This window comes from Pollachius pollachius (assembly GCF_949987615.1).
Source record: "Pollachius pollachius genome assembly, chromosome: 3".
In the NCBI taxonomy this organism is placed as follows: domain Eukaryota; kingdom Metazoa; phylum Chordata; class Actinopteri; order Gadiformes; family Gadidae; genus Pollachius; species Pollachius pollachius.
This window is the reverse complement of record NC_136936.1, coordinates 25,760,172-25,787,899: the sequence shown is the minus strand read 5'-3', so window position 1 is coordinate 25,787,899 and position 27,728 is coordinate 25,760,172. Positions and strand designations below refer to the sequence as shown.

The 27,728-nt window shown below is 47.0% G+C and overlaps 1 protein-coding gene across 1 annotated transcript; it reads left to right on the top strand.

The window, feature by feature from the left end:
* The first annotated feature begins 1,476 nt into the window (after window positions 1-1,476).
* Window positions 1,477-27,620, top strand: sgpp2 (sphingosine-1-phosphate phosphatase 2). Its single transcript, XM_079733228.1, has 5 exons — window positions 1,477-1,809; window positions 16,084-16,245; window positions 21,830-22,009; window positions 23,218-23,307; window positions 23,966-27,620. The coding sequence occupies exons 1-5, from the start codon at window positions 1,567-1,569 to the stop codon at window positions 24,515-24,517; spliced, it is 1,227 nt and encodes a 408-aa protein (XP_079589354.1). The 5' UTR covers window positions 1,477-1,566; the 3' UTR covers window positions 24,518-27,620.
* Window positions 27,621-27,728: the final 108 nt, after the last annotated feature.

The following is a 27,728-nucleotide window of genomic DNA, read 5'->3' as shown; positions in this document are numbered from 1 at the left end:
GATTAAGAGTAAACAAAAAAGCTAGCTGTATTTAATAATGCTTTATTATTTCAGCATGTATAAACTATCCTGTAGTGGCTCAAACATTATGCAACATATTTTTCATTCATGTCTAGGTATTCTGGATTGATTGTCGGGCCGTGTGCCTGTGTCAGTGTGTGTATGTGTTTGTGTGTGGAGGGGGCTGTGTTGTAAACTCTGAAACCACCATAAGAAATAGTAGGATCTCTTCTTTCTTCTAGAAAAAAAGTTTGTTTCTACCCTTTACCGTTCCTTAGTAATTGGTATTAGCGCGTCTTTCGCTTCGCCATTTAATTCCTATTATCGCATGTCTTCTTCGTGTAATGAAAACTGATAGCTCATCCTCAAAAAGCACTATAGCTGTCCCAAAAGATTATTTTTCTAACGACTAATCTAGCGATTATTTTTTCGATTAGTCGACTAATCGAACGACTTTCTTTTTTTTTTTTTAACATGACAAAAGTTCTCTTTTCACCAGAGTATAAAATCCGAACCCGACAAACTCTATTCATATTTCATAATATTGTAATGACCACGGAAGAGGCAGTGAATGAAGTGATTAGACATCTTAGATACCTAATAAACCGTTGGAACACGCAAGACCGGTCATCATAGCAACGCTGGTAAACAAACCCTCGGAGCTCGGCTTTTGGCCGAGTTTTATACCATATAAAGGAATGAAGACATTTAATGGTCCAAATATTATTAATAAATATTCGAATATATTCAAATATTAATATTAATAAACATACGAACTTTTATCTTTGGTATACTACTGCGACTGCTTGATAAACGAACATTCCAGGTCGGGGAAGGGGGAAAATCAACAGAACTTGCGGTGGTTTGCGGCCATCCTGAACCAGAGCTCCCGGGTGTTTTCTTTTTAAATGCTCGTGCATTGCCGTAGTACGCTAATGTAAATTTGCATAGTCTGCAAATAACCACCTTGTTGGGAGCGTTGAGAGTGAAAAAATCCCACACTTTTGAACACCTCAGTCGTGTTTTTTTTGCTTTCTGTCCCTCTCTCTCTCTGCTCCACCTTTCCTCTTTTTCTGACTCTCCATTTCTCTCGACTACTGGAATGAAGACAGCGGAGATAATTGGTTGTTGTGTTACGCCGACAGGTCGCTGCGGGGTTATTACGTAACTAGATGGATCGATTTGATTGGCCCGGGCGTCAGTCACTCAGTCCGGTGACTGTTCAAGTCAGGCCAGGAGGACCATCAGGCCACCGGGAAACGTCCCGGTGCTCCCGACGGCCAATCCGCCACTGCCTCTACCTCAGGTAGCTCCGCCTCCTGAGGACGCACCTGTTCTCCCGTAGCTCCGCCTCCTGAGGACGCACCTGTCCTGGGGTAGCTCTGCCTCCTGAGGACACACCTGTACTGCCGTAGCTCCGCCTCCTGAGGACGCACCTTGCCTGCCGTAGCTCCGCCTCCTGAGGACGCACCTGTCCCGCCGCTCCTCGCTCTGCATTCTGCACGGTAGGGCTCTCGACGCAATTACGCTCAGACACAGTTCCCGGCTCGGTGTTGTGGTGCCACCATGTCAGAGTGGCTGGACTACCTGAACGACTCGACCCTCGTCGCTCGCTTCCAGAGACAATGCGGGCTCTTTCTGTCCGACGCCGGCCCCCGGGACAGCAGGGGGAGCACGGGAAAGGACCACCCGCTGCGATCCGTCACACAGCTGGCCGGTATGACACCTGGACACGTGTTGGAGCCCTTGCATCCGCAGAATTCTCCCGAACATAACCAAAAGATGAACGGATACAAAGGGAATGTACACGTAAGTTGTCGAAAACAGAACTCGTTATGATCCGTGTGACCTGCTTTTCTGGTTTGTCCACCTCCTCTGCGTTGAGATGGTCAACCCGATAGGCTGGTTGCCTGCTATTGTTCCAGCGATCCTCTCGGTTCATTCACATTCCTCCACCTCTAGTGCAAACCCAGCTAGAACTCCTTTTGCATTTAAAAAAAAATTGGCATAATATTCTTAGGTACTCTTTAATATAACTTGTATTTGAGAGTTTCCATTGCAGCTAAATAAATCGTTATCATGAAAAACAATTATTAGGCTATTAAAAAATACAAGCTTCCCGCTTTAGTCAAATAGTCCAAAATAGTTTTGCTATGCCACATATTTGCCATTCATTGAACTCAACCTGAATGAATTCTCTGGATCACTGTGTGATGTTAATCGTTACTAACCATTATGAGGGTCAACCATAAAGCAACTGGCAGCTTTGAGTTTCCCACGAAAGCAAGACCTAATCTGACCAGAAGAACTAGGCAGACATGTCAGTGTTTCCCCAGCCTTAGTATTACCCCCCTCCCCCACCACACGCACGCTTCCTTTCAACAAATATCACACTGTCATTCAGCCTCCTTATTCAAAGAGGCCTAGGAGCTAATAATATAGATGTATCATTAAGCATCATTACTAATTACCAACATAAATAGCGAACACATGTCAACAAATATCAATATAAAAAAACAACAACATTATTTTCTGGAAATATTTCATGCCCCAGTTCTAACGGGTCCATGGACCAGAGCCGGTCCATGGACCCGTTAGAAAGGACTGGGTCCATGGACCGCGTCGGGAATCGCTGCTCTAGATGGGCCAAGCATCATCTAAACCTGCCCAGTCCGTGTGAATCCCATACCCAGTGGGCTTTGGCAGCTAGTTGTTAGGGTGTGGATAGAGACAGGATACTCCTGCTGTAACATGGCAGCCGCATCGGTCCGGTTCTTCATATACATAACTATCCAATTGCAAGATGGTAAAAGATCTACGTGTCTGTGCTGCATGATGAGATGGAGAACACATTGAGGAACGATTGTAGTGGTATTAGTGTTCTAGTGTGGGCTTTCAGCACTAGAAGATTCTGGAAGCACAGCAGGCTGCAGACCTCAAAGGTGTCCACGTGTAGCTTGACCAGAGCGGAAGACAAACCCATATGAGGACTGCGGTTCTCCAACCACAATAACATGCCAAACATGTGTTCGCTATTTTATTGTGGTTCTACAACCACAATAACATGCCAAACATGTGTTCGCTATTTTATTGTGGTTCTACAACCACAATAACATGCCAAACATGTGTTTGCCATGTTGTTATGGTTAGAGACAATAGTGACAGGGTTGAACTGTTTTATCAACCACTCTAGATGATCAAATCAAAGGCCTTGCCAGGTGTCGTTACTGGTAGAATTCATAGGAGCCGGAACCTATGAGGCCGCGGGGCCAATGGCCACCCCACTTTTCGTGAAAAAAATAAAATGTATATATATATTTTTAGCCTGTATTGATGAACTATTTCGTTTCTTAGTAATGTTTTGGCCTAATATTGTTACTATACAAATGAACAGAGCTGTAGCCATGGCCCAAGGGTAAACAAATGATAAGGCACACCGCCAGACAAGTTAACTAACGATCGCTGTAGGCTTCCATATCATGCAAGCACTTTATGTTTTCTTTTTCTTTTTTTCTACATCACAATTGCATGCTATAATAAACTATTGTTTTTACCTACCATTACGAGTCTCGTTTGGTCTAGTAGGGAATTCTTACAATGGTGCCACTGCTGCTTGCTTATGGCTGGTTCAGACTACACGATTTCAGCCCGATTTTGCCCCGGTTCTTTCGTCGCAGACAAATTTGAAATAAATAAATGAATAAGTAGGTTGACATATTGACTAGACAAATGGCAAACTGACAAATTATATTTTTCTATAATCTCCCTGCTTCTGAAATCTCCGCCCAGTGCTCGTCCGCTGGTTTTCAATTAGCATTCCACTGTGCGATCATCCCTGCTGCATATGCCCTCACACATTGTTCAAATCACATGCTGGATGCTTTACTCTTTCTATGTGGCTTTTAGTTAATGATCAGGCTATAATAAGACCACGTTGGCTATGTTCGCTAACAACAGGGGACATTTCATAGTGGTTGGACATTTTAGCGAGCCGCTTTTTGTCGGGACGCGGAACACGCAACTGAAAATCAGAAAGACATTACTGACGAACTTTACTGAGAATTCAAGTCAGTCATGATTAGAAAATGGAAATAATGTATCGATTTGATGTTAACCAACAAAAAAGTAGGTAAATATAATAATAAATACTGTTTATGTAATGGTATAGGCAGGTCAGGGACTTGCATAGCTAAAAAAGCAGTTTTGGAAATAGTAATGAACATGGGACATGTATAGCTATGAATACGTAAAGATATAACTGGGTTTTACTTTACTAGAACAAGTCGTATGCACGTTTGATGTGGTATGCAAAAGGTAGAGCGAATAAGGACAATACGGAGGGACGTGTTGGGTACATAGGAGTGAATCAAAGCGTGGACAACATCAAATGCGAGCAATAGGTAGAAGAAGAAGATAAAGAGAAGAGAAGATTAAGTCATCCAATTTAAATAGTTAGTGTAGGACAATCGGGTAGAATAATGAAAGGAATTTATATTATGAGACACGGTTAACGCAGAAGTGTTATTGAACATGCAAATTTTAATATTGGGATTTTTCTTTTTACATCTCTTTGGTTAAGGACAACAGATGGATTAGCGCTACATCTGCTGGGAAGGGATCCTACATGCTAGGTCCTCAATTTAGATTCATACATAGTGGGTTTTCCCCTTAACTGATACTACTACTGCTAACTAACTAACGTTTGATAAAATGTTAGCATTTGATACTATGATATTTTTAACTCTGATAAGTTACTTTTGGATTCGCCCCATCATCCGCCCCCACGCACACACGCACACAGAGGGTAATCGCCCTGATGTGTATCCATTACACACACACTTGGCTGCCTGGGTAACTGGGACTGAAGACTCTGTCTTAACCAAAATATGCTTGAACAACTAACTGCTGTACATAAGTTTGTATTCCAATAAGAGAAACACAAACTTCCAGAGCCAGATGCAGACACACCCGGAACCTACCAACTACTTGAGGATCAGACCCAGCCGAGCAAGGAGCAACAGCCACATGAGGCAATCAAATAATGGCAGGATTTGAATCGGTTCTGTTTTGGTGGTCCACCATTAGCAAAAATGTTGATCAGATAAATTACATATACCATAATCAGCAACAGTTTGTACAGTTTTCCACGGATAAGGTTAAGGGACTATATAGATATGGATATGTTATTGTATACAATATACATTATATATTTAGGATGATGAGGTGTCACGTGCTGTTCGACACATGCACGCGCATTTTTCCCCCCCACCACTGAAATCATTCTGGCGCCACTGGTAGAATTCATATATTGCATTGAGATTCAGAACATGTAAGAACAATGTCCACCTGTAACATTTACATTAAAGATCTCATGGCAGGGGCGTCACTAGGTTTTAAGGACAGGGGGGGCTTAGCCCCCAGGAGATGCACAGAATGTGAGCGAACGTTTAATTTCACAAACAGCTAACAAAAACTGAGAAATTACAACCTAGGTTGCAGGGAAAACGTGGATTTCAGTGATGTGGGCGTGCTCTATATGAACAAGTGGAATGGACTCGATAACGACGCACTGACTCTGACTCTCTACCGCTTCCATAAGGGAAACTAAGATTTATGATCACATTTAAGTTAATAATAACTGGTTATATGATTATTTATCTAAACTCAAATTCTCACCACATTATATTGAATTTGTCGGCACTTTTTTGTAAAAAAAAAAATATATATATATATTTATAAATGAACATAAAATTATTTAGGGGGGCTTAAGAATATTTTAGGGGGGCTGAAGCCCCCCTAAAATAGGCCTAATGACGCCACTGTCTCATGGTATGAAAATTTCACTTTCTGAGGTTTTCTTACATTAATATGAGTTCCCCTAGCCTACCTATGCTCCCCCAGTAGCTAGAAATTTCATTGGTTGTAAAACGAGCAATAGGCATTCTGCTACGCCTTTGAAAAAACGAAATCGTCATAAGGGGAGATGCCATCTCCCCTTTCTCTGCCTTGCCAGAGAATTTGGCCCGCCAATGAGCTACGACTGTGCGAGCGCCATATGTGTGTTTGTGTGTGTGAATACACGCACTGTAACGCAAGTGTTGTACACTTCTTTGGATAACCGTTCTGCTGTTGGTGTTATGGCGCATTTCTTTGACGGCTCTGGTATTTCCACAACAAGACTGTAGTTGGTGTTATCTCAGCCATCGTTGAGCCCCGCTGCCCGCCGCCCGCTGCCGCGAGGCACCACCACCACAAAGCACCACGGCCCGGCAGCGGGCAGCCGGCAGCGGGCAGCCGACAGCGGGTGGTTCAGTCTACTTCAGATTGATGTGGAAGTGGAAGAACCAGAGACGTTGGAGAACCCGACGCAGTCGTTTGTGATTCATAATATTGTCTGGAGGCGCACACAGCTTTTGGCCGTGATAATATGCATTAAAGGATATGTATTATATGATATTATTTAAATATAGAGCTCCAGGACTGTAACGCAAGTGTTCTTTGTTATTTGGATAACCGTTCTGCTGTTGGTGTTATGGCGCATAACACGTCAGACTCTCGTCTCTGGTATTTCCACAACAAGACTCGTAGTAGGGTTATCTCAGCCATGGTTGAGAAGGAATTGGGGGAAAGGAACTTTGGCTTTGACTCCCTGAAGTACATGAACCAAGACATGGAGGAAAAAGGGATTGTTGCCCGCGAATGTCTCCCGCTTGAGCCGCTGCCCGCTGCCAAGGGACCACCGCCCCGGCGCTGCCCGCTGCCGAGGCGGGGGTCCCTCGGAAGCGAGGCTCAGGCGGGAGACAATCGCGGCAACAGTCCCTTTCTCCTCTATGTCATGGTTCAGTCTACTTCAGATTGATGTGGACGTTTGACACAGTCGTTTGAGATTCATGATATCGTCTGGAGGCGCACACAGCTTTTTGCCGTCATAATATATATTATATGATATAGATATCCATGTATAATATGATATTATTTAGATATAGAGCTCCAGGACTCCCGCCGGAGCACCTGGAGTGTTCTAGAATATTTACAGAAAACAGCCAAAGGCTGTAAACAGAGCGCATGGTACCGTGGAAGCGTGCTACTCAGGGCCACACCCCCACCCTCCTCCTTGACCTTCCTCTCTTCTCCTCATTTGCATTAAAGCTACAGACACCAAAACGGCACGTTTGGGGAAACTCAATGTGCGACTGGCTCGTAGTGGCTGTAATTCTGCACAACGGCTGAATTTCGGGAATGTCTTCAAATACTGTGTTAGGGGCCCACCAGTGGTGGGCCGTCAGGGCCAGCAGAGCCTTCTCTGCTGGCCCTGTCAAAATCTAAATAATATATATATATTATTTTTTTCAAAATTACATTAATTTGTGTCTGAACGCATTTTAATTTCATATTTTTTCAGTACTTACAACATAATTCCAGAAGGAAAACCCTTTTTTTTTGTACGGCTGAGCTCAGCTGAATAACACATCACAGCTAGGTTACATGGACCAGCGGGGCCAGCACTGAAAGTATTGCCAGCCTTTCGCTGAAGCTGCCACCTCCCATTGGATAATAAATTTGACTGACGTGTGTAATCAGCCAATCAAATGTTGATGTGAAGTAATAGAACAGCCCCAGGGCCCAGCAATATGCCGGCCCTGGCCTCCGGTGGTGTCATCAGCGAATTTTGAATAGTTGGCGGTACAGAGTTCATAGTGAACTACTATGGCCACTGCCTTCACAGCACCTAGCGATCCTGTTTCTGATCTCCTTCGTTTGCCTTTTTCAAGCCGATCGTTTGGAGAGAAGACAGATTTAATTTCAAGAGGAAGACCTACACCGAAGCTGGATGGGCTGACCCAGGCCGGTAAAGGTTTTGTGCGGCACTTGACAGAGTGCAACTACAGCCGCTATGACTGGCTAACGGCTAGCACCGTTGAGAACAAGCTATTCTGCTGGCCGTGTTTGCTGTTCAACATCAGTGAGGGGACATGGAACAGCGCCGGATTTAGCAGTCTTAACAGCTTCACCAAGGCAGCTTTAAAACATCAGGCCATGGGTGATGGGTGAGTTTTAATTTGCACTGTGTAGGAGCGATAATGTTGCTGTGGTACTTTAGTTTATGTTGTGTAAAGACTATAGCGGAGCTATATGTATGTTGTTGCACAGATCCGTTTAGGGGGGACACAGAGATGACTTGCGGTTCAAGAGTAAAGACGTTGTTTGCAGCTCCGTCTCTGTCTACTTCATTAACCCTTGCCTAACGTAACATGGTGTCAGAAGTGGGGCAGTAGAACGACAACAACACGGAATGCGATAAGAAGAGGAAAGGAAATACGGGGGGACAAAAAAGAAACAAGATGCAAGGCCGACAGCAGCAGCAGCAGCAGCAACAGTTAGCACCACAGCTAATCCCGCCCAATAAATTCGACTTCTCCAATACAAATGACTGGCCGAGATGGATGAAGCGGTTCGAACGCTACAGAATTGCATCAGGGCTGGACAAACAGTCCAAGCGTTCACCAGGAATTCCAGGTGAACGCTTTTATGTATGCAGCTGGTGACGATGCAGAAGACATCCTCAGTGTTTTACCTCTGTCTGATACCGACAAGAAGTCGTTTGAAAAGCACTGCGTCAGCAAGGGGAAAGTGATCTATGAAAGGGCATGCTTTAATCGCCGAAGTCAACAGCCGGGTGAGAGTGTGAAATCTTTTATCACAGCGGTGCACACGCTTGCAGAACATTGTCAGTTCGGGGCTCTGAGGGAAGAGCTGATAAGGGATCGAATAGTGGTCGGCATACTAGATGCTAAGCTATCGGAGAGTCTACAGCTAGACGCAGAACTGACATTAGCTAAGGCAATGACAAAAGTCAGACAAAGTGCAGCAGTAAAAAAGCAACAGCCTGTGCTGAGAGGGGCAGAGTCTTCAGCAGGGCATGTTGAAGCGATACACAAAAAACACATAAAAGGGCATAAAGGATTTCATGACACAGCGGATAGCCAGCCCACAGAATGTGGCAACTGTGGCTATGCCAAGAGACACCTCTGGAAAGACTGCCCTGCCCGTATTGAGGAATGTAGGAAGTGCCATAAAAAAGGACATTTCGCTAAAAAATGCAGGTCAGCCAAGAGTGTGCATGACATTACACAGGGGCACACTAGTTCGGAAGATGAGGAGTTCGCGTTTTTGGGAGAAGTGCGCTCGGGTGAAGAGGAAGAATGGTTGGGAGTGCTGCAACTGAACGGTGAGGAGACTGCATTCAAACTAGATACAGGAGCTGCAGTTACTGCAATTCCGAGCAGCACTTATTCCAGTAAAATACATGGAACACTCAGGCAGCCTAGTAAGGTGTTGTATGGACCAGGGCATCACCGACTGGATGTTAAAGGATGTTTTGAAGGGTACCTGACCAGTAAAGAGAAGGCAACTAAACAACAAGTGTATGTTGTTGATGAACTGACAAAACCTCTTTTAGGTGTCCCAGCGATTATGGCTCTCAAGCTAGTGAAGCGTGTCCATACAGTGGAAGTGCAATAGGAGGATTTCAAAGCTCAGTTCCCCACTGTATTCTCGGGTCTGGGAAAATTAAAGGAGCCCTACACGACTGCATTGGAGCCAGATGCTGTCCCATACGCCCTGTCTTCTCCACGGCGTGTGCCTCTCCCACTGCGTGATAAGGTGAGAACAGAGCTTGACCGTATGCAAAGCATGGGGGTGGTTTCCAAAGTGACACAACCTACACCATGGTGTGCTGGCCTTGTCGTTGTACCCAAGCCCAATGGAAAAATACGGCTGTGCGTGGACTTAACACACTTAAATCAGTGGGTTCTGAGAGAGAGACACATTCTCCCAGCCGTAGATCATATTCTGGGAATGCTCGCTGGGGCGAAAATCTTCTCAAAGCTGGATGCCACGTCGGGCTTCTGGCAGATCCCATTGTCAGATGAAAGCAAGCTGCTGATGACTTTCATTACCCCGTTTGGGCGATATGCGTTCAATAGGCTACCGTTTGGAATCAGCTCGGCGCCCGAACACTTTCAGCGTTGCATGTTTCAGATGCTGGAAGGATGCGCAGGTGCAGTGTGTCACGCAGATGACATACTTGTGTATGGTGAGAACGAGACCCAGCACAATGAGAGACTGAGTCAGGTCCTACGAAAGCTCAAGGAAGAGGGACTGACACTAAATGGGGAAAAATGTGAGTTTGCAAAAGACAGCATGATGTTTCTGGGCCATTGTGTCACTGTGGACGGGGTGACACCTGACCCAGGGAAGATTAAAGCAATACAAGCACCAACAGATATCGAAGGGGTGAAGAGAGTGATGGGAATGGCCAATTACCTCAGTACGTTTTTGGCCCATCTTGCATCCTACACACGCCCGATCAAAGACCTGCTATGTGGAAAGAACGAGTGGTGTTGGGAAGAGCCACAGAAGGAGGCCTTTCAAAGGCTCAAAGCAGAACCGAGTTCCACACAGGTGTTGGCTGCATACTTACCGACAGCTGAAACGTGCGTGTCGGAGGACGCCTCATCGTTGGGACTAGGGGGGGTCCTAACTCAACAGCAGCCAGATGGAACATGGAGACCCATTGTGTTCATCTCGAGAGGTATGTCTGATACCGAAAAACACTATGCACTATTCGACAGGAGGAAAGCGAGAACGAGGCTGCGGTCACCGTGTTCGTGGATGCGGTCACTCAAAGTCTTCCTGCCACAGAGCCCAGATTGAAAGAAATTATAGAGAGACAGAAAACTGACCCAGTCTGTGCGAAGCTGATCAGGTACTGTGAGATGGGGTGGCCAGAATGACATATGCTCCCCCCAGAGCTGGCCCCCTTCTGGCCTGAAAAGGGTAACATCACACTGACTGGACAGCTACTTCTCAGAGGCCAAAGGATTGTGATCACACGTGACATGAGACGGGAGATTCTTCATAATCTCCACTGTGGGCACCAAGGGATCGTAAAATGCAGAGCGAGGGCCCGCCAGTCAGTGTGGTGGCCAGGACTATCTTTCCAAATCAGTCAGATGGTGGAAAACTGCAGCACGTGCTCACAGCATAGGGCAGAACAGCGAGAACTGTTGCTGACCACACCTGTGCAAGATAGACCCTGAAGTCGGCTCAGACTTGTTTTTCTGGGAAAATGAGACATATCTTCTTGTAGTGGACTATTTTTCACGGTACATAGAGGTAGCCCGTCTCAAGGTAGCTTCAGCTGTGACTGCTGTAGCTGCCCTCAAAGTCGTTTCTGACAATGGGCCGCAATACAGTTGTTCACTGTTCGAGTCCTTTGCCATGGAGTATGGGTTTACTCAGGTCACAAGGAGCCCCAGATACCCCCAGGCAAACGGAGAGGCAGAGCGGGCGGTGGCCACAGTTAAAGGATTGTGGAAAGGAGGAGGTGACAAAGCAAAAGCGCTACAGACATATCGGGCTACACCGTTGGAGAGTGGCTACTCCCCAGCACAACTTCTTATGGGAAGACAAATTCGCTCCGACATACCACAACATCCAGCAATGCTCCGTCCTCGGTGGCCGAACATCAAGGGCTTCAGAAGGTCTGAAAAGCAGGCGAAGGAGGACCAACAACGCCGTTACAACTTGCGTCACAGAGTTCGCTCCCTGCCACAGCTGCAGCCAGGTCAGGACGTGTGGCTGACAAGAGAGAGGAAGCAGGGCATTCAGAAGGCGGTAACACCTAGGTCGTACCTCATTCACACTGATGAAGGACAGCTCAGGCGTAATCGCACCCACTTGCGCTCAGTACAAATTCTCAGCCCCAGACACAGACGAAACACCTGATACAGGCCAAAATCCAGGTAACACAGACACACCCACTGACACTACTAGGGAATCAAAGAGCCACACACATACAGAGGCAAATAACACATATGTGACCTCTTCAGGTCGTGTCTCACGCCCGCCGGGGCGTCTGGATCTCTAAGGACTGTTGGACTGTGGTATGAGCTGGTGAAGAGAAAAAACAGCGCAAAGTTGTGCACTTGTTAGATTTAAGTTCTCTGTTTATGTTTACAGCTCTATGCTTTATGTGATACCTGTAGGAGGGTTTAAGTTCTCTGTTTACGTTTACAGCTTTATGCTTCATGTGATACCTGTAAGAGGGTTTAAGTTTTTGTTTATGTTTACAGCTTTGTGCTTTATGTGATACCTTACATGAGTGTTACTAAGGAACCTACAATATTAAGCTTTAGGTAATATATAGTTATATAGGTTGAGATAACTGTTCGAGTGTTAACGGTGAACCCTGTTTGTTATTGGAGGGACTTATTACTTAAGGGGGAGATGTTGTGTAAAGAATATAGCGGAGCTATATGTATGTTGTTGCACGGACCCGTTTAGGGGGGGACACAGATGACTTGCGGTTCAAGAGTAAACACGTTGTTTGCAGCTCCGTCTCTGTCTACTTCATTAACCCTTGCCTAACGTAACAGTTTATAATGCATTTTTTGTAATGGTTGAAAACACAAATATATTGCTGGAATTTGGGCAGTAGGCTTAATGGTAATACTGTGTGTGGATGCCGCTTAATAAGAATATTAAATGAACCCGTTCACTACTACTCCTGTGGGCTTAATATTCTGGCTGGAACAGCTGTTGTAAAATATGTGGCATAAAGGCCTTCTTGTATGTTTCATTTTTGTTAATGAACTGGCGTTTGACTTGTAATATTGTCACTATAGGCTTTATTGAATCCGTTGAAGTTGCGAAAGCATCCCCTGAAAATAACAATAACTGTGAACACTTGTTTTTGTGTCATGTGTATGATGTGCAATCTGGTTGCGAAGTGACATAAGGAAAGACCTGATGGTGATGCTACATTACTCTAGCTCTGCGGTAATGCAAAGTGGTGTGCGTGTGCGCTGTTGTTGTTGCTGAAGATCAACTGTCTTGTTGTGGATGTTATGCAGTAGCGCATATTGTGGCTGTGTTGGCTGTATTGGCACCGAATATGAAATTTGTGTGCATGTCTGAGTGTTTGGGGGTTGGCCATTGGTGGAGTTCGTTACTGAAGGCCCTGACTTAAACCCCACGGTACACTACTGGGGCCCACTAATATCTATATTCAAGCATCCATAAAGTAGCATGCCATGGGGCCTTTAACATTTAGCGCATTTAGCAGACGCTTTAACCAAAGCAACTTACAATAAGTACATTTGTAATAAGAAAGTGAAACAATATATCGCTGTCGGTACAATAAGGATTTTCATAGAACCAAGTGCAAAGCACTACGAATTGCTAGGTTAACCCATTCCCCGTATACAACAAAGATAGCTAGGATAAGATACTACATAACTATGTACTATAGCTAAATACGACTTACAATAAGTGTGTACATTAAGCTCATAAAGTGCCAGGACGTACAACACACAACACGTATGAGGGGTGGGACAGGTTGGCTGTACAGAGTCTAGATGAACTCTGAACAGGTGAGTCTTGAGGCTTTTATGGTAGCTGGTGTGCAACTCTGAAATCCTTACTTAGGCAGGGAGCTCGTTCCACCACTGCGGTGCCAAATCAGAGAAGAGTTGTGACTTTGATGAACGACTTTTACTTGCTCTTAGCGTTGGCGTCACCAGACGTCCAGCGGAAGTAGTTGAGGGGAGCGCTCGAGCTGGGGTGTGTGATTTGACCAATGCTTGGAGGTAGGCAGGGGCAGTCCCATTGACTGCCTTGTATGCCAGTACTATCATCTTGAATCTGATACGGGCTACTACAGGGAGCCAGTGGAGGTCCTTGAAGAGGGAGGTCACATAGGAGACGGTAGGTTGAACACAAGGCATGCTGCAGCGTTCTGGATATGCTGCAAAAGTATAATTGCCCAGACAGGGAGTCCAGCCAGGAGTGAGATGCTGTAGTCGAGGCGCAAGCTGACGAGCGCTTGGACAAGGAGCTGAGCTGCTTTCCTCGTGAGGAAGGGCCGGATCCTGCGGATGTTGTAGGGGCAAATCTGCAGGATCGGGCCATCGCGATGATGTTTGCGGAGCAGCAAAACTGATTGTCCAGCACCACACAGAGGTTTCTGGCAGTTGGTGATGGAGATACAGCGATGTTCTCAACAGTGACCAGTAGGTCTGTGTGAGGGCATCTTTCCCTTGCATTAGGAGGAGCTCATTCTTGTTGAGGTTAAGCTTCTGGTGATGGGTAGTCGTTCAAGTGCTGACATCTGCCAGCCATTCTGAGATGCATGTTGCAATCAGGGACTTGTCGGAGGAGGGGAAAGAGAGGAATAGCAGAGTGTTGTCAACGTAGCAGGGATAGGAAAAACTGTGTGATGTGATTACAGAGCCCAGGGATCTGGTATATAGGGAGAACAAAAGGGGTCCCAGTACAGAGCCTTGAGGGACACCAGTGTAAAGAGTGCAGGGTTTGGACAAGGAGCTATTCCATGTGTCTGAGAGGTGCGATTCGACAGGTAGGCTAGGATGTGAATCAGGATAGCGCAGTCAGCATTGCTGAGTTCAGCTAGAGTGGCGAGGAGGATCTGGTAGTTCGCGGTGTCAAACGCCACGGTCAGGTAGAGGAGAATGAGAACTGATGAGAGGGAGGAGCGGCTTTATTCTGGCAGTTTTGAAGGATGCTGGAACAAGGCCTGAAGTGAGGGAGGAGGTGATAAGGGAGGGGAGAAATGGCAGGATGTTGCTCGAGACAGCCTGGAGGAGTGAGGAGGGGATCAGGTAAAGGGGGCAGTTGGTGGCATGGTTGGACTTAACTACTCTGTTTACATCATTGGAGGAGAGAGGGATAATGTGGGTAAAAACAGAGGTGGGGATAGGGTGAGGGACGATGGTGGCTGGGGCAAAAGTGGAGCTGATGTCCTTCAGCTTCTGGGTAAAGTATGTAACAAAGTCATCAGCAGTGAGGGATGAAGGAAGGGGAGGGGGGATGGGTGAGGAGGGAAGAGTACATGGAAAACAGCTTCCTGGGGTTGGAGGTGGAGGAGTTAGTTTTTGGTCCGGTAGAAGGCAGGTTTGGCTGTTGACACAGTGGAGGGGAAGTCTGAGTGGAGCTAAAGGTAGGATGATAGATCATAAGGACAGAGAAAAAGCTACAAAGTGATGGTCAGACACAGGGAGCAGGATAACGGAGAGAGCCAAGGTACCGCATGGAATCATTCCATTCATGATGGAATCAAACCTTGGTTTTGTCTCTTACCGGGAGAGAATCTACCACCATCTTTCTTAGTACACAATAGTTAAAGTTAACATATTATACCACCAGGTGTGTGCTGGATAGATCAGTCTACCAGCCTACCCAGTGGACTGTAGCAAACGTTGCTCATCTATCCATCATACATCTAGGTGGACACGGCCACTTGTGATGTCAGAAGAGGCAGATTTTCAAAACGGCTTGTAACGGCTAATCAAACTCACACCTGGTGGTATAATATGTATAATATGTGGTATAATATGTTAACATCTGAAAGCTGAATGAGAGAGCACATGACACAGAGGCTGGCCTTTTTAGCGGTCCTATTCGACAGTCTACTACATGGGGTGTCAGCATGCATCAACATCAGCCTGAACCTCCATCTGACCCCCATCCTGGGCCCGAGACAGCGGTGACTCACTGGATGCTGACCAAACAAATACTATGTTCCACAACAACGTGTGTTTGTAATCTCTTGCAGGGTTTTTAATCGCTCCCCTTTGCCAACTGAAGCAGACTTCTTCCAAGACCACATCCAATAGTGATGAGATCCATCCAGTAGAGATGGTCCGGCACACATGGGTTCTTCATGCCAATGTGTTTTTGTGGCTAATACATTTACATTTAGGGCGTTTAGCAGACGCTTTTATCCAAAGCGATTTACAACGGTTCATACACACATTCACACAACAACGGCAGAGTCAACCACGCCGGGCGACAGCCAACTGGTCGGGAGTAGTCAGGGTGAGGCCTCTTGCTCAGGGACACCTAGACACTCATATAGCTTCCCCTTATACCTCTTCCCTAAACAGGGCCCTATCTATTGTTCCTTTTGTTGGGGGCACTAGTGAGCCAAGTGGAGCCCAGGCCATGTATTACCTGCTAGCGTCATGCCTGCTCTGATTTTGTTCCCTCCCTCTCCCGCAGGGTGGGGTCAGGCCTCGGTACGAGGTGAGGAACTGGCCTCTCTACATTCTCTTCCTGCTGTCGGCGGCGCTGGGACACGAGGTCTTCTACATCACCGTACTGCCCGGCATCCACTGGCACCTTGACCCCTTCCTCTGCAGACGGCTGGTCAACACCTGGACCGTAGGTCAGGGAGGGAGAGAGAGAGAGAGAGAGAGAGAGAGAGAGAGAGAGAGAGAGAGAGAGAGAGAGAGAGAGAGAGAGAGAGAGAGAGGAAACCTCAGAATGCCAGACTGTTCCCAAATGAATGGCTCTAACAACCTCCATTTCTATCTGTCTGTCTGTCTGTCTGGTGTTCACCTTCAACCTCCTTTCATCCTGTGTTGCCCCCCTCCTGCCCCTGCCAACCTGTCTCTGACACCAACATCTCCATATCCCAAGGCCTGGGAGCCAGTAGGGGCCAACTGGGGTCACTTCCTGAGGGACAGGGTCTGAGTGTCTGGCGGCTCTTTCACAGGGCCCCCCGGGGCCCCTTGTGACGGCAGTGTGTTTGCCCTTTGTGTCCTGGCCCCATGGGTGCATGGTGTGCGTTCTGTGAGTGAACTCCCCATGGTAGACACCCTTAGGGAGTCAACACTACATGCCATTCTTTTGCAGCTCCCCCCCCCCCCCCAAACACAAAGACACACATGTCTGACACACACAGACCAGACACAGACACACAGACACAGGCTCGACTAACACAGACATACACACAGACACATACAGGCACACAGACACACGGACACACACAGGCCCGACAAACACTCGTGCGTTAACATGGGACAGCTAGATCAGATTAAGCCTCATACCGATTTTGCTACTCGAACTGGCCGTGTCAATTGTCCGAACGTACATGGCCTTTAAGAGAATCGAATAATGGCCGGACCATGGCTGAATCCGCTACCCTAGGTGGCGCTGTAGCCCTTTCAACAAGTGGTTATATAGCCACTTCCGGTTGACCTCTACGTACCAGCAACAACAAACTCAGGCGGCATTCGAGAAAGATGTTTTCAGTAGACAGCTGTCAGTTCACTTCAAGTCCATGTCATTTCTCCGACGATCCACTGTTCCGACCTCTCGGTCGTATGAGGACTTCTCCGGCGGCGGATCAGCGGGAGGAGTCCAGCTGGAAGAGTCCGCATACGACCGAGAGGTCAGAAAAATGGAGCGTCTGAGAAATTACATGGACCCGAAATGAACTGACAGCTGTCCCGCATACGGCAACAATCCCTTTCTCCTCCATGTAGCGTTTCAATCTGGACTTCAGAGAGTCAAAGCCAAAGTTCCTTCCCCCAATTCCTTCTCCACCATGGCCGAGGTAACCCCCACTACGAGTCTTTGTTGTGGAAGTACCAGAGAGTCTGAGAACCCGACGCAGTCTTTAAAATTCATAATATCAGAGAATATCCCTGTGAGTTCGGTCGCGGCGCAATGAATGAATAAAGATTGTATACATGTCAGTAAAAAAACACGTTTATTTTGAAAGATGTGCCCGAAGTTACTACTTTACAACCTCGTTGATGACTAACGTTTAAGAAAACATGTAGGCCTACTTTTAATTCAGCCTTGGCTTTCTCCATCTTCTCCGTCACCTTTTTAAATAAATCGCCGTTTCTCGTTTTCCGACGGCAACAACCATAAACATATAAAGAAATAATTAAATATTTATATTTATAAAGAAATAAGAATTGTTTATATGTCTATGGCGACAGCAACACGACTATTGTCTCCTTCTACTTCCGGCTCACGTCCCCCAGCCTCAAGATCTCGAGCATGCGCAGAATGCATTATTCGATACGAGATAGGATGCAGGTTTACATGCAGGTAGAGATCGGACTATGATCGAGTTATCTAGGTGCTCTTATTCGATCTTGCTTGTACGTTCATGTACCGATTTCGGTCCGAAGTAGATCGGGTAAAGGTTTACATGCATTTTAAAAGTCTGGTTAAGGTCTTATTAGATTCTTTATCCGATAATGACTCTGCATGTAAACGCACTGACAGACACACAGAAACGCAGACACACACATACACACAGATACACAGACACACAGACATACACAGGCCCAGACACACACAGACATACAGGCAACAAGACACACACAGGCCCAGCACTGGGGATTCAAACTCCCTTCTCACACTCACGTCAGTAAAAACAAAACACAACACACTTGTGTTTCTAAAAACATAAAACACAGTTGTAAATCTTGAACAAGGTTCTCACACTCCTAGGTAAATATCTCATTTACATTTTCTGGACGCTTTAATCAAAAGCGATTTACAGCCAGGTTTATCCTCACACCGACAGCGTGTGTTTAAACCATGCCAGGCAACAGACAGCTCAGTGTCTTGTTCAGGGACCCCTTGACACTCAAATAGGAGGAGCCTCGGATCGAACTAGCAACCTTCCGGTTACAAGTCAACCCGCTCTACCTCCAGAGCTAGTGTCTCCCCACTCAACCATCACCATCAAGGTAGTCCACCATGAGCAGGGACTCTCTGTCCAGACTCTGGGTCCAGACTCTGTTAGTTCAACACGAGGGAGGCAGAGCCAGGAGCCGCTCATAAGTCATGGACCTCAGAGGATGTCCTCTTGACACCAGACGTCTGGTTTCTGGTATCTCTCTGCCTCCTTACTGTCTCTGTCTCTTTCACACTCTGGGCTCACCATGTGGTCTGATCACCTCTCCTTTAGAAAATCATTTACACACTGTCAACATACTGCACCTGTGTGTGTGTGTGTGTGTATGTGTGTGTGTGTGGTCACACACACACACACACACACACACACACACACACACACACACACACACACACACACACACACACACACACACACACACACACACACACACACACACACACACACACACACACACGCAGGCTGTTGTGATGATACAATGGCTGTTGTTAACCATATCGTTCATGAATGGCTCTCCAGGAAGCATCTTGCAATCCGAACAAGCAAGCAGCTGACCATCAGCTGACCTTGATACACGTCCTCTCTCAAGCAGCAGACACTGGGCTGACCTTGATACACGTCCCCTCTCAACACAGACCCTCAGCTGACCTTGATACACGTCCCCTCTAGACACAGACCCGCAGTTGACATTGATACACGTCCCCTCTCAAGCAGAAGACACTCAGCTGACCCTGATACACGGCCCCTTTCAAGCAGAAGACACTCAGCTGGCCTTGATACATGTCCCCTCTCAAGCAGTAGACACTGGGCTGACCTTGATTCATGTCCCCTCTCAAGCAGCAGCAGTCAGCTGGGCTTGATGCACTTCCCCTCTCAAGCAGCAGACACTCAGCTGGCCTTAATACACGTCCCCTCTCAAGCAGCAGACACTGACCTTGATACACAGCCCCTCTCAAGCACAGAACAGAGACAACTGCCCTACTCCTCAGCAACACCCACCCTTCATACACACACACACACACACACACACACACACACACACACACACACACACACACACACACACACACACACACACACACACACACACACACACACATACATTTACAGATACACAGACACATACAGACCATACACACAAAAACACACACCTGTGTATATGCAGATCAAAGTCTGGCTTCAAAAGGGCTTGGTCAATACAGTCATTCTGGAGAAAACATAAACACATGCACACACACAGACACTCACTCACTCACTCACTCACTCACTCACTCACTCACACACACACACACACACACACACACACACACACACACACACACACACACACACACACACACACACACACACACACACACACACACACACACACACACACACACACACACACACTCCAGAGCCAGGTCTGTGATGTCGTCTTTGGGGATTCTTGAGGTCTTGGTGTGTGTGTCGGGCGTCGGAATAGAATCGTACTCAGTGAACTCAACATGTACTAGCAGCTAAAGTCATCTGGAGTTATGTATCTGGTCACCTGTAGCAGGATAGGATAGGATTGAATATCTTGATGTAAAGTAATATTAGAACAGCATTCACTTAGCATCCAGCTGCTGCAGAGATACGACTCATCTTCTGCTCTTTGGTCTATCCTTTGGTTCTACTGATCTCTCCCTTTTCTTGCCGACTAGCACTAAACCCGGTGCAGCGCTCGCTCTCGCTCTTACTCACTCTCTCGCTCTCTCTCTCTATTACGGGGCAATGAACAGGCTATTTGCATATGTCTTGCTTTTTTTCTCCATGGCAACAGCCTCTTTTCTGATTACAGTGGTAGAGTAATGATAATATCCTCTGTCTCTTTCCTTTCTCTCTCCCTCTCTGTTCCTCTCTAAGACAGCCATTCATTAAATATACAAGGCCCAGGCCCTAAATAAACCAGAGCTCCAGTGAGCAGTCTATCTCTCTCTCCCTGTCTGTCTGTGTCTCTCTCTCTCTCTCGAAACATTTTAGACCGAAACGTTTGGCAAGCTGCACAGCCATTGCTGCACGCACACACACTCTCTCATTGTGTGTGTGGGTGTGTCATTGTGTCAGGAACGCCCCCCCCCAGGCCGGCTGGCTGTAGACGCTGTGTCAGCACGCGGGCCAGCCCCGGTCTGGCCCTCAGCAGGCTGCAGCTACAGGCTCTGGAGCCTCATCCATTATTACCACCTCCTAGAGCCAGGAATAGAGGAGCTATAAATGTGGTAAAAATCTTCCATCAGTGACCTGAACCTTAACTATCAAGCCCCAAAGGGAACGTGGGTACAAGTTGTCTTTGAGGGTTAGTTTACTTCTGAGTACAACTGTATGCACTCGCATGATTTATGATTCGGCAATTTCAGGGTTGTATCTTCACGGGTGAATTGCTTTGATAAAAGCGATTGGCTTATTAAACACAGTGTAATGTAGGTGCAATCGGAAAGGGCAGCAATTAGCAACGGTTTTAATTATCGATATGTCTGCAGGTTTAATAACCACTCCAACCACAGCCCAACATATGTTTTACATCATCTTGCATCGAAGAAAGAGAAACAACATTTGTTTTCAAAATGTAAGAAACGATGGATCAATTATCAGATTATACTCCTACAATGACCTGTTGATGGAACATCAATGACAGTGGTGCGAACATCAATGACTCGACCACCGCGGTTCCTCGGTGTAACGCCTGGTGCTATGTAGTGCAACAGTGACTGCCCCCTTTTTGAACAGTTCTGGTTCCGGTAGGACATGCTCCATTGACATTTCGTAAAATCATTATATATAGAGTTTTAAGCCTCCAACCAAGGCAGTCATTCGTCAAGGTAGTGGCATCCATATAACTTTTGATTCGGGGCAGAACAAAAAAAAGGAAGGTGGTATAAAAAGCAAAGGTATAAAAAGCAAAGGAACAAGAATGTGTTCATTCTCTTTTTGAACGACTGAAGGAACTACTCATACCTTAAACCATAGCAAACTTTTTCTCAATGGTCGACGTCGTCGTATTACACTTTAAGATGTTGGCGGTGTAGTGCTTTTAAATGACATCGCAAATAAAACATGTTTTTCTAAAAACTAAAAGTGAACTTCTTTAACTTGTGGCTTCTGCAGGAGCATATACCGTTGTTTCACAATATAACGGCGGGTGGTAAGTATAGATTGGATGGTTACGACATTACAGCTTTTGATCAAAACCTCTATCGAGAATATTAATGGGATTTTTGCGCTCTATAGCTTTGCGCTCTATAGCCGTCATGGTGATCCAGCAGACATGTGCTCCTTCCCCAGCTGGTGATGTACGTGGGCCAGGTGCTGAAGGACCTGCTGAAGCTGCCCCGCCCTCTGTCGCCCCCGGTGGTCAAACTGGAGACGCGCGTCGACGCAGAGTACGGCCTTCCCTCCACGCACGCTATGGCCGCCACAGCCATTGCCTTCACCCTCCTGCTCAGCGCCACCTCAAGGATCCAGGTGGGTGCACCGGCCACTATCCCTAGGGGGCCCCGTGGACCCTATTGGCCTCCTCTCTCCCGTTGTCATGGGGACACCTGGAACAGGAGGTTCAGAATAATTCAGGAGCCTCCCTCAACCAATCCTCGAGGGCATAACAAAACTTTAGCCATCCCGTCACTGAGTGGCACTGACCCAGCTTAGCATTAGTGACAGCTTCCACAGAGCCTGCCTCGTGATGTTAGTTTGGTCATGTGAACTTTGCTCCTGTGTGCGGTAAAGCTTTCTTGTGGGGGGGTTCTTTGCAGGAGGCTGTGAGGACCATGGGCATGAGGCTGTGAGGACCATATGGGGGGTTCTGGGGAGCGTGGGCACAGGATCCCCGACCAGCGCGTTGTTCTCTCCAGTGCTGAAGTCCAGTGGCAACAAAAGAAAACTCGATACAGTACGGGGGCCACTCAAACCGTGGCCCTCTGGGGGGGATTTCTCTATGAGGGCCACAGCCCGGGACCCTTCTGACACTCTGAAGAGCAGTTCAGTAGTAAGGGGCCTGTGGGGTGGGTTCTACGTTTCTCAGAGCAGGTCGGTGGTCACGATAGTCAATCACAGTGTGGACCCCTCCCCCCTCTGTCCTGCCCTTTGTGCCCCTTTACAAACCAAGAGAAGAAAAGTCCTCATGAAGTGCCAGTGAATGGGGGTCCAGCTGCGAGAGAGAGAGAGAGAGAGAGAGAGAGAGAGAGATTAGTAGACATAAGGTATGTCATGCCCAAATATGGCTGTTACGTTATCTGGTGTTGTGTTCTCTGTGTACGGTTCACTATTCCCACATCACACTCAGAGCTGAAGTGTTTGTATACATCAAAACAAAACACTCTAACACATCCAGACCCCTTGATGAGAGAGAGCAGGAAGGAGAGAGAGATAGGTGCTTGTCACCAAGCTCCAGTGAACGTCAGCAGGAAGAGAAGAGCATCCTTCCGCTGAAGGATGAAGGATAAATGGCTGAATTGTGGCGTAGAGCTCAGGGTTTGTGGGCGGGGGGTGGGGGTTTATTCCCACGCTGACACAGTGGAACGTCAGGAATGTTTATGGGGGTTGTGAGGAATTCTGAGCAGCCGGTCTACTATACTTCCTCTCACACACAAAGAGACATCAACCAACTGTTTGCATGTTTGTCTGTCGTGTTGTGTGTGTATTTATTGGCGGTTCTGTGTGTGTTTGTGTCTCAGTTCCAGTTTGAAGTGGGCCTGATGGTTGCGGTGGTCCTGTCCTCTCTGGTGTGTCTGAGCCGTCTCTACACCGGCATGCACTCACTTCTGGTGAGATACAGTAACGCACACACACACACGTGCGTGCGTGCGCACACAAATGTGCTGATTAGAGTTAACAGGAACGTAATGTGAGGAAGCTTGGAGTTAAGGCCATCAGTTTTACCCCTGACTCTAAGTACCTTAACATAAGCATAATGAAAGAGGGATTTCAACAGGCTAATTTTATTTAGTTATGTTGAATGGATCATGGAGGTAAAGAAACGTGTTGTTTGGATGGACGTGCCAATCCCCGGTCGTCGGCGGCTGCGATTCCCGAAACAAGCGCTCAGGCAGGGTTGCCGTGCAATGTATTTTATTGCGTGCAGCTCACAATAGAAAGAGGAAATCTTACATCAACTTAAGTTTCTTCCACACTGGGGCAAAAAGGGTGAGGGGTCTCCGGGTCCGGTCTGTCGGTGAGGTCGGCATGGCTACCGCTCCCGGCTTCTCCCGCTCAGTCTGCGACTGTCTCCCACTCGGCTCCCTCCCGGCACGAGCCACATGGCTGAGAGAGTCCCGAATGAGTGGAGAAGCAGGCTATTTGTGTTATGTTTCTCAGATGCTCTGCATCTCCTTAATTGGCAACGGCCGGGTTGCCACAACGTATAGAAACCAGTGTTATGTTTTGATGGACGTATAGAAACGTATGTTATGATTGTCTGCTCAGGACGTCCTGTGTGGAGTGTGGCTGTCGGCGGGCCTCATGCTCCTCACCTACCCCTACTGGGAGGCCTTCGACCGCTTCCAGCTGACCAGCCCCCTCTCCCCCCCGGTGCTGGTTGCCCTGCCCCTGTTCCTGAGCTACAACTACCCCCAGCTGGACCACTACAGCCCCACACGCGCTGACACCACCACCATCCTGGGCGTGGCGGCCGGCTGCTCCGTGGGATACTGGACCAACGCGCAGCTGGGCGTGACCTTTGAGCCCCCCCAAGGGGCGCTGCCCGTGGCCCTGCCGCCGCTCACGGCCGGGGCGCTAGCAGCGGGGGGGGCCCGCTACTTGGTGGGCGCAGCGGTGTTGCTGGCCACGCGATGGGCCGTGCGGGCAGCCAGCCTGAGGGCGCTGTTCGCCTGGTACAGCGTGGCGCCCCGCGACGCCCCCAGCGCCGCCCGCCGGAGGGAGATCGAGGTGCCATCAAAGTTCCTGACGTACTCGGTGGTGGGGCTGGTGAACGCCGTGCTGGTGAACCGACTGTTCCTCCTACTGGGGATCTTATGACCACCAGAACCACCTGTGACCTCATATCCAGGACGCTGATGGTGATACCGGTCACTCGTCCAACGCTACACACTAGAGACCCTGAGACACTGCTAGACCCTGCTTACATAACTTCATACCCACTCATGATGACACAATGGCCCAATCCCAATGTCAGGACTCACAGACTTTGCTGTGCATTCTCGCCAAACTATTAAGGCTTTAGGACTATCCCAATGTCAAATTCCAAAGGGCGTGAGGGTTTGAGTCCACACCTACTGAGCCCTTTCTGTGAGTCTGCATCAGTGCAGACTTCACCTAAGGGAATTACCCACAGTTCAAAAGGTTGTGACGTTTACCGCGGAGACCATAGGAAAATCCGGAAATCAGGGAGTTAAACAACCAGACGACGCTACTGTCAATGCGCGATCAGATGGGAATTTCTGCCTTTTTTTAGTGAGCCGGATCATTTGGATCAGCTCACCAACAAGAGCCGGCTCTTTTGGCTCCCAAACGGCTCTTCATATTAATAATTATACCTTTTATAATTCAGCCAAATGTAGCCCGTTCTCACTTATGATTAGTATGTGTAGGCCAATAATCACCTAATTCAATACGTCCTTTATACTGAAGTATTCAAAAGTAAAAAATATGTAGCCGATTGTTTTCATTGCATTTATAAAAAAAAAAAAATAATAAAATTGAGAATTCCCAAAACGGCAAGCGTCAGCAGCATCTTTGTCATTAAAAGTTGCCAAGGTAACATGTGCTCTGTGAAGTGCTGTCCCAATCCCATATATACCTATCTGAGCCCATGTGGCCTCAAGCACTCACTCACTTAGCACCTGAGATCAATTAAGTCTGTGAGTCCTTAGTCCTCAGGGCTCACTTTGGGATTTGGCCAATCTGTTCCATAAAACCAAAGGCGTCATAGAATGAAATGAAACAATGAAAACTAAAGGCCTGCTTCATCTATCCTCACGGCACTTTGTTATGAGAGACTGACCTGTTAACCCTGCCCTAAAAACCAAGCACTAGTGAGGAAAACCAGTCCGATGGTGAAGAATTCCCGGCCGTCTGTTGGCCTGACTGGGTGGTAAAGAGCCGATGTTCAGCCCTGCTGCTCTGCTCAGACTAAACACACAGCAACAGGGCCTGTTGATACCAACATGCTGCTGTACTGGAACAGCATGTGGAAACATGACCAACATGTTGATAAATGACCAACATGCTCTGGGCCCCGTTTCCCGAAAGCATCGTTAGCCTAAGTGGATCGTGAAGTGCGTCGTACGAGCATCGTACAGTTTTCCCACCGTTTCCCGAAAGCATCGTTGGTAACGAACGTCGTGAAGACGCTCGTAGCTAACGAGGACTCGAGGGGTACTCATAGGATGCTAAGAGCATCGTTAGCCTACTATAGCCTCAGTGGCGTCACCAGCGGGCTTTCCGTGTATTGGATGTTTTATTAAAACATATCCAATACCACGGAATGCCCAGCTAGCACAATTTCGGAACCAAAAACAGTGATTACCGCCGATATATTACTCATAGACTACTGTTAGATTTAAACAGCAAAGGTAGTGACATGCTAGAAGTCAACAACAACATCATTTATTGCAGAAATTTAAAATTCCAAAAATACATGCGCAGCCGAAATGTACCGATCAAACGCTACGTCACAAGGCATATAATAAAATCAAACGATTCCATTGCTCTTGTGTGGGAGGTCGCTTTCGAGCTGCACTTGCTGTCTCCCTCTGATTTTAATTCAATCATCGTGGTTAAAATGTCCTCATATTGATCAATGACAGAAGACATAGGCTACTGTAGACATGAATCATGCTGAGACCAGCGAGTGTCGGATAATTTCTGCAGGCGTTTTTTGTTGCGATTGTTTGCATTAAGCACTGTAGGCGCTTCGGTGAGGCTGTGACCGTGTCTAGACAGTAACGAACATCCCTGACCATAGTTAATCGCGTTTGTAGTCTACACTCAGACGTGAACTCATTATTGCATGTTGGTGTCTTCATTCATAAAAAAAATTAAAACATTCGGGAGTATGCATTAATAAAAATTATTCTAAAGAGGTCTAGACTCTGTGCGCAGCCCCGCCTTCTCCAGTGAACCAAGAAAGCCCACGCCATGACGACCGGGGGTTGACCCCCTCGGTTTTACACAGGAAACTTGAGATAAGAAGGTGAAATCGCCGGGTGTGCCAAGCTGCGACCGAACCGGCTTGGCAGCGTAAAAAGACCTATATCCTACATCATCCTGCCCAACAATATGGATCTAGACCAAGCTCTTCTAATCGGGTCAGCAATAGCCGTGTGTCAATGCCTAGCCTCTGCGTTTGAATGATAATGAATTAATGGAACGTTGCATTTTTAATGTCTACAAATCAATCAATGAAACCTTATGCGGGATAAGATAAAGTCGGCTCTCTTTGCTGCGCAAAGTATGTTTCAGAAATCAGCACAATAAGATAAATGTAGTTGTCAGACAAGCTATTTTGAATTTTTGTAGTATGTAATTATTTCAGGGGGGGAAATGCCGTGAAAAAATGTATGCACAGTGCGTTCAGGATTAGGACTGATATGGCATCGGCCTAGGCCTAATCAATTGCGTTTTAATATCTTAAGCATTCGGGAAACGAGGCCCTGGAGGGAACACACATCATGACATCACACTATGTGAGCTGAAATAATCCACTCACCAGAACTGGATCTGATCTAAACTTTTATTTAACACGTCATTCCAAAGCACCATTCTTCCAAATGGAAATCTCAGCTTCTGTAAATGAATCCTGTAATAGCCATATTTAGTAAGTGTCAAGTTAGTATACTTTGTTTTATTGGTTTGTATTATATGATTAAGATTGCATGAGCATGGACCCATAGGGTTTCCGTAGTCATGACGTCAGAAGAAGTAGAGTCAGAAGTAATGACATGTGCGGGGAACAGAGCTAGAAGCCTGCGGAACCGGTTTATGGCCTATTATTTGAATTTCATTTTGTTTGTATTGTTCCCTTTTGACAAGTCATTTATGGAGTCAAACTCATTGTTCCTTTAGGCTTACTTAGGCTTGATGTGAAGAAAATTGGAAAGACAACGATACAAATCCCTTATACAGATCCTTTCCTTTATTTGACCAATCATGTGAGCTCTAGTCATTGTAATCGATGGCCAGGCATGCCCATGGAATACAATGTATGTTGGGGGGGGGGGGGGGGGGG

Bases quoted from the DNA above. Each gene is read 5' to 3' on its own strand.
- sgpp2 (XM_079733228.1), top strand. From the start codon at position 1,567: ATGTCAGAGTGGCTGGACTACCTGAACGACTCGACCCTCGTCGCTCGC. The intron at 16,246-21,829 runs GTAGGTCAGGGA...CTCCTTCCCCAG, and splicing joins GGCTGGTCAACACCTGGACC to CTGGTGATGTACGTGGGCCA. The intron at 22,010-23,217 runs GTGGGTGCACCG...TTTGTGTCTCAG, and splicing joins GCGCCACCTCAAGGATCCAG to TTCCAGTTTGAAGTGGGCCT.